Raw genomic sequence first — 12,649 nt, forward strand, 5'->3', positions numbered from 1 at the left:
AGGCACAGATCTATAACACTACGAAAATGCAAGGCGCAAGTCTATGATAACTCTAGGCACAGGTCTATGATAACCCTAGGCACGGGTCTATGATAACCATACGCACGGGTCTATGATAACTCTAGGCATGGGTCTATAACACCACTAGGCATGGGTCTATGATAACTCTAGGCACGGGTCTATGATAACCCTAGGCACGGATCTATGATAACGCTAGGCATAGGTTGGTAACGTAATAGCCATAGGCACAGGTCTATGATAACCCTAGGCACAGATCTATAACACTACGAAAATGCAAGGCGCAAGTCTATGATAACTCTAGGCACGGGTCTATGATAACCCTAGGCACGGGTCTATGATAACCATACGCACGGGTCTATGATAACTCTAGGTTCGGGTCTATAACACCACTAGGCATGGGTCTATGATAACCCTAGGCACGGGTCTATGATAACCCTAGGCACGGGTCTATGATAACTCTACGCATGGGTCTATGATAACCATACGCACGGGTCTATGATAACCCTAGGCACGGGTCTATGATACCACTAGGCACAGGTCTATGATAACCCTACGCACTGGTCTATGATAACCCTAGGCACGAGTCTGGAATAACACACACCACCTCAGTCTTTTGTAATATATAATTTTATTGAACATCTTAAATAAGCTTGGTATATATTACTCGCATTCTTTTTGGGTACCATTTCAAAAATAAAATAAAATCAAAGAAAACAAACACAAATCGGCAGTGCATGGTTACAAGGTCAGGGGTCAGGACAAAAACCTTTATTTACAGGGGGAGGGATTACTGAAAACTAGATTTTTAAGGAAAGAATAAGCTGCAAAAATCTCAAGAGCGAAAACCATTGCGGATTGTTAGGATGAAGCGAAGGCGAGGGGTGCAGATGCAATGCACAGATACAGAAAGCCCTTAATGGTCAAAGGCAAAAACATCAGAGGGGTCCAACTATTCCACACTGGGATATTTCTGGGAGAGAAGTAGATGGGTGAGCGCCCGTTTAGCTGGGGACGTGGGTGAGGGCCGGCTACACCCGTTCAGCTGGGTACATTGAAGCCCTTGTTTGGGGAGGGGTGGGGGGGAAGTGCTACAAATCTATTGTGTCAATCAGCCGGTTGCAGAGGAAATCAGAGCAGATCCTGGAGATCGGCATCTGGAGGGGTTGGGGGTACGTGTCAGCGCAACACTCCCCCCGGAATAACCGATTGCATAGAAGGGGGATCTCTGCTTTAATATTGCTCTGAAAGCACATTTCCGCAGACTCATCTGTTATCACCGATGAATGGAGATACCTAGAGAACTCATGGGAAAGCCAAAGAGTAAAGGATGCAGAAATAAATATCATGGTTGGACTTTCCCGCTATATGGGGCAGAGTCGACCAGTACGCAGGGTCTGCAGGGTTTATAAGTCAAGGAAAAAAACGTAAAGGTTACAGAATGTCCTAAAGAATGCAGTGCGGGATCAGTGCTACATGCATTGAGGTAGTACGAAGCAGTGTGAACCGGACGTAAGGGTGAGCGGGGCGACACTGGCACCGGGGGATGCAGTGAGGGGAGAGGACGGGCATTGGGGAGGTTAAGTGCTTTAGTTCATCAAAAGTTTCAGTAGCATAACCAGGAACAAGAAGACAAAAGTGCAGGTCACTGAAAAAGGACCGGGTCATCATCACCATCGTCCCGACCCTCATCATCATCACCCTCATCGTGACACTCATCATCATCACGACCCTCTTCATTATCACCACCATAGTCGTGACCCTCATCATCATCACCCTCATCGTGACCCTCATTATCATCACGACCCTCATCTTCATTATCACCACCATAGTCGTGACCCTCATCATCACCATTGTTGTGACCCTCATCGTCATCATCACCATTATTGTGACTCTCATCATCATCACCCTCATCGTGACCCTCATCATCATCACGACCATCATCTTCATTATCACCACCATAGTCGTGACCCTCATCATCATCATTGTTGTGACTCTCATCGTCATCACCAAAGTCTTCATCAAGGCAAAACCGTTGTACAAAATCCAGTGATGGGACATAAAGTGCTTCACGCTGGTGACTGGACCGGGCAGCAGGAAGGTGAATGTGGGGTAAAGTGCTTGTTTAGGGGGAGACACATTGAAGAACTTAAAAATGCAGATGATTGGACAGATTGTCGAAGGTGCTGAAGATTGCAGGAGCTGAGCGCTCTGAAGCCGCAGGTAGACTGAATAGTTTACTCGTCTTACACTCAAGTCGCATCCAGAGCTGCATTTACAGATCCGCCTCTCACAACCCTGCTGCTGCATGCTAATGCAGTGTGCTGCAGTGCATTGTGGGAGACATAGTGTTTAAAGGGCAATGAACACAAGCTCCCGCTAAGCATTGCAGCAGAGTGCTGAGGATTAGGGGATGCGAGACTGCAGTATAAAGCAGTGGGGATTACACAGACACTCAGCGGTACATGGAGATGTTCTATGATATCCTATGGTGAAGTGTGTGTCATGTAGATGGCAGGGGTCACTCAACGGGCCGGGCAGCCATACATCAGTATCATCTCCTCCATCCACCCACTGTCCATAAGTGTCTCCATCTCTCCCATTGTCATGTGGAGGCAGCAATCATCTGCCCAAGGATAGCAGCAGTTTCTGAGACACTTGGTGCCAAACATCACAGATCATTTCCAAATAAACTGGCAGAAAGATGGCTACCTCCAACGGTTGACAGGAACAAATTACCCATAAGGCTTCACTTCAATGAATGAAAAATGGATAGCAGTCATAGTGTCACATTTTCTTAAATCTCAGTTATATTTCATCCAGGTTTAGCACCCACCAGTGTTACTTCTACAACTTGTACACTGCATTATACCTTACAAACTGCTGCAGCGGTGTGCAAGACGAGCCGCAGCGTGCCAGACGAGCCGCAGCGTGCCAGACGAGCCGCAGCGTGCAAGACGAGCCGCAGCGTGCCAGACGAGCCGCAGCGTGCCAGACGAGCCGCAGCGTGCCAGACGAGCCGCAGCGTGCCAGACGAGCCGCAGCGTGCCAGACGAGCCGCAGCGTGCAAGACGCGCCGCAGCGTGCAAGACGCGCCGCAGCGTGCAAGACGAGCCGCAGCGTGCAAGACACGCCGCAGCGTGCAAGACGAGCCGCAGCGTGCAAGACGAGCCGCAGCGTGCAAGACGAGCCGCAGAGTGCAAGACGAGCCGCAGCGTGCAAGACGCGCCGCAGCGTGCAAGACGAGCCGCAGTTTGCAAGACGAGCCGCAGCGTGCAAGACGAGCCGCAAAGTGCAAGACGAGCCGCAGCATGCAAGACGAGCCGCAGTTTGCAAGACGAGCTGCAGTTTGCAAGACGAGCTTCATCTGCAGTGTGCAAGACAAGCTGGGGCTTCAGTGGCATGCCAGACGAACTGCAGTGTGCCAGACGAACTGCAGCGGTGTGTAAGATGAGCTGCAGTGTGCCAGATGAGCAGCTGCTGCAGTGGCCTAGATAGGCAGCTGATAGCTGTGCAAGACTGTTGTGCATTGGTCTCTCGGTCATGACAAGCACATATGGATTCAATAACACTTCAGCGCATCTCATCAGGAGTTCTAGAAACTTCTATGCCTTAGGCTCATGGACCTACAGACTGCGTGCCAATCATTCCCACCATTACTGTACTGCCAGAACAACTTATGGTGGAGAGGGATGAGGGTCAGTGTCCCAGAATGTACTAGACATGCCCCGAGGACCCCTAGATTGTAGCCAAGCTTGTGCCTCACACGCTCATGACATTTTTTGTACATTTTATCTATTTCTCGTTTGCACTGGGCGTAGCTAAAGCTGAGAGAAATTCTTGAGTAAAGACGTCAACCGGATACTGTAAACAAAGCCACCGCAGGCCGCGTGGCTGTATAGGACTTCAGGCATCAGTTCATGCGCACACCGCTAAGTCTGTGATTCCGGCAGCTTCCTACTGGGTCCTGGACGTGGAGTGCTGAGCCTCGGTGCTGTGTGAATAAGTCCTCGGCTCGCCTCACAGTTTAGGTTCTGATAGCGTGATGTGTCTGGGGGTGACCTTCGGCATACTGATATAAAACTAAATCCCCCCAAGCAGCAGGTGGGACAAGACACAGTCTCCTCGTGGTCCAGGACAGAACTGGAAGACGCGTGGAGAGGAGCCATGCTATCGCTCTCCGCACCTTCACAGCCGAGGCCGGGTAAGCTTCCTTCCCATAAATTACCCTCCAGAGAACCCAGTGGGTGTGGATTGAGCAGGCCGACCCACCTGATGGGTTTACTGCCCACTACATTGTTGTTGTCTGAGAGGCTCAACCTGTTCGGGACACTTTGTCCCTCTAGCTGCCAGGTACTGACTGGAGGGGATGGGGAACGGGAAGATGAGGGTGTTGAAGATGACGAGGAGTGAGGAGAAGAGGAAGCAGCCAGAAGAGATCCATTGTTTCGTAAGCATGGTGGCCTTCTGCAGAAAGTATTCTCTTCTGTACTCTCAGGACTACTTGAACAATCCATGGGTTCTCCCGTCCCAGGGTGCTCCACCTCTGGATGAACCCCTGATGAAGCTCCAATGGGTTTCAACTTTCTACTCCAGTCCTTTAATCTGTCTTGAAGTTTCTGGTCTCCTGAATCAGAAATATTCTGTAAACGATCATCTTTCCATTCTTGGGTGAAAGAAAGTAAATTTTCCTGCTCTGGCAACCTATTATCTCCACACGGAGGACTTCTTGTCGTCTGGTCTCCGTTACACTGGGGGATGCTGCCTTCTGTAGGGATCTCTTTCACATTGCCCCTTAGTGTCTGCAGGTCAGAAGGCTGCATTGCTCTCCATTCTGGGCAGCCAGGTTGAGTAATGGGGTTCAAAGTCAAATCATTATCTAACAGAGGGCTGGAAATCGTATTGGATTGCAGATTTTTGGGAGATTTCATGCTTACTGACAGACTGTCGAGAGAGTTCTCCTGGGGAAGACAATTTGGAAAATGGTCTGGTAAGAAACCATTGAGAGTCCGGGTGTCCCGGCTACCTGGCGTGTGCCAGTAGTTGCCGCTTTCTCCATTATCTCGACGGCTTCTTTGCACTGGAGTGGTGACGGGGCACGAACTTTCTCTACGCGCAATTTCGGGTGAGGAAGGAAGGGATCTACATCGTCTCGGCCTTGTCATCATGTCAGAAAATTCAATCTGGGCATCCACCATGGGCTCAGGAGTTACGGGACTGCTCAACTGGTAAGACATTGGAGGGGGGAGGTCAAAGGTTAGTGAAATGACAGATTTGCTTGGGGTGTCGTAGAGTTTTATTCTTCCACCTTTCAGATCTTCTCGTTGTGAGAAGGGATTGAAGCGGGCTGGAGTGTCAGGTAAGAAGTCAGTGTAGGGACCATAAGAGCGGAGAGCCAGTGGTGTATGAGGAGAGAACATGTCGGACTGACTCCGGGACAGGCGCTGGTCAGGTGAGGTGGGAAGATCCCAGGTCCGCGCCTCATTATCTGAATGATCAGGATGTCTTCCTCCATCTAGATGAGAAATAAAGCCTTGTTACAATGATATAATACCGTGTTTCTCAGAAAATAACACAGGCTCTTATATGATTTTTTGCTTCGAAAGATGGGACAGGGCTTATTTTCAGGGGATGGTTTATTTTTTTTCTATGAACAACAATTAACATTTCATTTATTCAAATATCATGTGATCACATTCTGGAGCTTCAGAGTAAGACCCCAAACCCGGAATTGTATCATGTGATCACATTCTGGAGCTTCAGAATAAGACCCCAAACCTGGAATTGTATCATGTGATCACATTCTGGAGCTTCAGAGTAAGACCCCAAACCCGGAATTGTATCATGTGATCACATTCTGGAGCTTCAGAATAAGACCCCAAACCTGGAATTGTATCATGTGATCACATTCTGGAGCTTCAGAGTAAGACCCCAAACCCGGAATTGTATCATGTGATCACATTCTGGAGCTTCAGAGTAAGACCCCAAACCCGGAATTGTATCATGTGATCACATTCTGGAGCTTCAGAATAAGACCCCAAACCTGGAATTGTATCATGTGATCACATTCTGGAGCTTCAGAGTAAGACCCCAAACCCGGAATTGTATCATGTGATCACATTCTGGAGCTTCAAAATAAGACCCCAAACCTGGAATTGTATCATGTGATCACATTCTGGAGCTTCAGAATAAGACCCCAAACCTGGAATTGTATCATGTGATCACATTCTGGAGCTTCAGAATAAGACCCCAAACCTGGAATTGTATCATGTGATCACATTCTGGAGCTTCAGAATAAGACCCCAAACCTGGAATTGTATCATGTGATCACATTCTGGAGCTTCAGAGTAAGACCCCAAACCTGGAATTGTATCATGTGATCACATTCTGGAGCTTCAGAATAAGACCCCAAACCTGGAATTGTATCATGTGATCACATTCTGGAGCTTCAGAATAAGACCCCAAACCCGGAATTGTATCATGAATTTCATGAGATCCGATTTCTATTTTCCATGTACCACAATCTACTCTTTACACCGGCTGCCGAAGAACGATGGGGTGAGACCGATCACTACTAGATCCCTCACTCGGCATACATATCATGCTATCGGCAGCACATCTGCTAACACCGGGCGATGTGCTGCCGAGAACAATGGCCCCCATTCATTATCAGGCACAGTGCAGGCTTAATAAAGGGGGATGCTGGAGAAGGTGCAAAAAATCCAATCAAAGGTGCAGAACACCTAACAAATGAGGAAAGAGTGCTGTGCGCCTCTGGCAGAAGTGTACACACACAGGAATATATACACATCTATATACACACACTGCACATACATCTGTACACACACACTGCACATACATCTATACACACACACTGCACATACATCTGTACACACACACTGCACATACATCTATACACACACACTACACATACATCTATACACACACTGCACATACATCTATACACACACTGCACATACATCTGTACACACACACTGCACATACATCTATACACACACACTGCACATACATCTGTACACACACACTGCACATACATCTGTACACACACACTGCACATACATCTATACACACACACTGCACATACATCTATACACACACACTGCACATACATCTATACACACACTGCACATACATCTATACACACACTGCACATACATCTGTACACACACACTGCACATACATCTATACACACACTGCACATACATCTATACACACACTGCACATACATCTGTACACACACACTGCACATACATCTATACACACACACTGCACATACATCTGTACACACACACTGCACATACATCTGTACACACACACTGCACATACATCTATACACACACACTGCACATACATCTATACACACACTGCACATACATCTATACACACACTGCACATACATCTATACACACACTGCACATACATCTGTACACACACTGCACATACATCTGTACACACACACTGCACATACATCTATACACACACACTGCTCATACATCTGTACACACACTGCACATACATCTGTACACACACACTGCACATACATCTGTACAAACACACTGCACATACATCTGTACACACACACTGCACATGCATCTGTACAAACACACTGCTCATACATCTATACACACACACTGCACATACATCTGTACAAACACACTGCACATACATCTATACACACACTGCTCATACATCTATACACACACTGCACATACATCTATACACACACACTGCACATACATCTGTACACACACTGCACATACATCTATACACACACTGCACAAACATCTATACACACACTGCACATACATCTATACACACACACTGCACATACATCTGTACACACACACTGCACATACATCTGTACACACACTGCACATACATTTGTACACACACTGCACATACATCTGTACACACACTGCACATACATCTGTACACACACACTGCACATACATCTGTACACACACACTGCACATACATCTGTACACACACACTGCACATACATCTGTACACACACACTGCAAATACATCTGTACACACACACTGCTCATACATCTGTACACACACTGCACATACATCTGTACACACACTGCACATACATCTATACACACACACTGCACATACATCTGTACACACACTGCACATACATCTATACACACACTGCACAAACATCTATACACACACTGCACATACATCTATACACACACACTGCACATACATCTGTACACACACACTGCACATACATCTGTACACACACTGCACATACATCTGTACACACACTGCACATACATCTGCACACACACACTGCACATACATCTGTACACACACACTGCACATACATCTGTACATACACACTGCACATACATCTGTACACACACACTGCACATACATCTGTACACACACTGCACATACATCTGTACACACACACTGCACATACATCTGTACACACACTGCACATACATCTATACACACACACTGCACATACATCTATACACACACACTGCACATACATCTATACACACACACTGCACATACATCTGTACACACACTGCACATACATACACACACACTGCACATACATCTATACACACACACTGCACATACATCTGTACACACACACTGCACATACATCTATACACACACACTGCACATACATCTGTACACAAACACTGCACATACATCTATACACACACACTGCACATACATCTATACACACACACTGCACATACATCTATACACACACTGCACATACATCTGTACACACACTGCACATACATCTGTACACACACTGCACATACATCTATACACACACACTGCACATACATCTATACACACACACTGCACATACATCTATACACACACACTGCACATACATCTATACACACACTGCACATACATCTATACACACACACTGCACATACATCTATACACACACACTGCACATACATCTATACACACACACTGCACATACATCTGTACACACACACTGCACATACATCTATACACACACACTGCACATACATCTATACACACACACTGCACATACATCTATACACACACACTGCACATACATCTATACACACACACTGCACATACATCTGTACACACACTGCACATACATCTGTACACACACTGCACATACATCTATACACACACTGCACATATATATGTACACACACACTGCACATACATCTATACACACACTGCACATACATCTATACACACACACTGCACATACATACACACTGCACATACATCTATACACACACACTGCACATACATCTGTACACACACACTGCACATATATATGTACACACACACTGCACATACATACACACTGCACATATATATGTACACACACACTGCACATACATCTATATACACACACTGCACATACATCTATACACACACACTGCACATATATATGTACACACACACTGCACATACATCTATACACACACTGCACATATAAATGTACACACACACTGCACATATATATGTACACACACACTGCACATACATACACACTGCACATATATATGTACACACACACTGCACATACATCTATATACACACACTGCACATACATCTATACACACACACTGCACATATATATGTACACACACTGCACATACATCTGTACACACACTGCACATACATCTGTACACACACTGCACAAACATCTAAACACACACACTGCACATACATATGTACACACACACTGCACATACATATATACACACACTGCACATACATATATACACACACTGCACATACATATGTACACACACACTGCACATACATATGTACACACACACTGCAAATACATATGTACACACACACTGCACATACATCTATACACACACTGCACATACATATATACACACACTGCACATACATATGTACACACACACTGCACATACATCTATAAACACACTGCACATACATATGTATATACACACTGCACATACATATGTACACACACACTGCACATACATCTGTACACACACACTGCACATACATCTGTACACACACTGCACATACATCTGTACACACACTGCACATACATCTGTACACACACTGCACATACATCTGTACACACACTGCACATACATCTGTACACACACTGCACATACATATGTACACACACTGCACATACATCTGTACACACACTGCACATACATCTGTACACACACACTGCACATACATCTATACACACACACTGCACATACATCTATACACACACACTGCACATACATCTGTACACACACACTGCACATACATCTGTACACACACACTGCACATACATCTGTACACACACACTGCACATACATCTGTACACACACACTGCACATACATCTGTACACACACACTGCACATACATCTGTACACACACACTGCACATACATATGTACACACACTGCACATACATATGTACACACACACTGCACATACATATGTACACACACACTGCACATACATACACACACTGCACATACATCTATACACACACACTGCACATACATCTAAACACACACACTGCACATACATCTGTACACACACACTGCACATACATCTGTACACACACACTGCACATACATCTATACACACACTGCACATACATCTGTACACACACACTGCACATACATCTGTACACACACACACACTGCACATACATCTATACACACACTGCACATATATATGTACACACACACTGCACATACATCTAAACACACACACTGCACATAGATATGTACACACACACTGCACATACATCTGTACACACACACACTGCACATACATCTGTACACACACTGCACATACATCTAAACACACTGCACATACATATATACACACACTGCACATACATACACACTGCACATACATCTGTACACACACACTGCACATACATCTATACACACACACTACACATACATCTATACACACACTGCACATACATCTATACACACACTGCACATACATCTGTACACACACACTGCACATACATCTATACACACACACTGCACATACATCTGTACACACACACTGCACATACATCTGTACACACACTGCACATACATCTATACACACACTGCACATACATCTATACACACACTGCACATACATCTGTACACACACTGCACATACATCTGTACACACACACTGCACATACATCTATACACACACACTGCTCATACATCTGTACACACACTGCACATACATCTGTACACACACTGCACATACATCTGTACAAACACACTGCACATACATCTATACACACACACTGCTCATACATCTGTACACACACTGCACATACATCTATACACACACTGCACATACATCTATACACACACACTGCACATACATCTGTACACACACTGCACATACATCTATACACACACTGCACAAACATCTATACACACACTGCACATACATCTATACACACACACTGCACATACATCTGTACACACACACTGCACATACATCTGTACACACACTGCACATACATCTGTACACACACACTGCACATACATCTGTACACACACACTGCACATACATCTGTACATACACACTGCACATACATCTGTACACACACACTGCACATACATCTGTACACACACACTGCTCATACATCTGTACACACACTGCACATACATCTGTACACACACTGCACATACATCTATACACACACACTGCACATACATCTGTACACACACTGCACATACATCTATACACACACTGCACAAACATCTATACACACACTGCACATACATCTATACACACACACTGCACATACATCTGTACACACACACTGCACATACATCTGTACACACACTGCACATACATCTGTACACACACACTGCACATACATCTGTACACACACTGCACATACATCTGTACACACACTGCACATACATCTGTACACACACTGCACATACATCTGTACACACACACTGCACATACATCTGTACACACACACTGCACATACATCTGTACATACACACTGCACATACATCTGTACACACACACTGCACATACATCTGTACACACACTGCACATACATCTGTACACACACACTGCACATACATCTGTACACACATTGCACATACATCTATACACACACACTGCACATACATCTATACACACACACTGCACATACATCTATACACACACACTGCACATACATCTGTACACACACTGCACATACATACACACACACTGCACATACATCTATACACACACACTGCACATACATCTGTACACACACACTGCACATACATCTATACACACACACTGCACATACATCTGTACACACACACTGCACATACATCTATACACACACACTGCACATACATCTATACACACACACTGCACATACATCTATACACACACTGCACATACATCTGTACACACACTGCACATACATCTATACACACACACTGCACATACATCTATACACACACACTGCACATACATCTATACACACACACTGCACATACATCTATACACACACTGCACATACATCTATACACACACACTGCACATACATCTATACACACACTGCACATACATCTATACACACACACTGCACATACATCTGTACACACACTGC

General features: G+C 45.2%; 1 protein-coding gene across 2 annotated transcripts in view; it reads right to left on the reverse strand.

Annotated features, from left to right (window-relative positions):
* Window positions 1-632: 632 nt before the first annotated feature.
* Window positions 633-12,649, reverse strand: part of LOC141273002 (uncharacterized) — a 114,252-nt gene continuing 102,235 nt past the window's right edge. For both annotated transcript variants that reach the window (XM_073684290.1, XM_073684284.1), the window contains exon 11: window positions 633-5,533. In XM_073684290.1, the coding sequence (XP_073540391.1) occupies window positions 3,951-5,533 (1,583 nt within the window). In that variant the 3' untranslated portion in view covers window positions 633-3,950. The remainder of the gene's footprint in view (window positions 5,534-12,649) is intronic.

This window comes from Phyllobates terribilis, unplaced genomic scaffold (assembly GCF_046119375.1).
Source record: "Phyllobates terribilis strain yellow unplaced genomic scaffold, ASM4611937v1 Scaffold_1__5_contigs__length_1240528914, whole genome shotgun sequence".
Lineage (NCBI taxonomy): Eukaryota > Metazoa > Chordata > Amphibia > Anura > Dendrobatidae > Phyllobates > Phyllobates terribilis.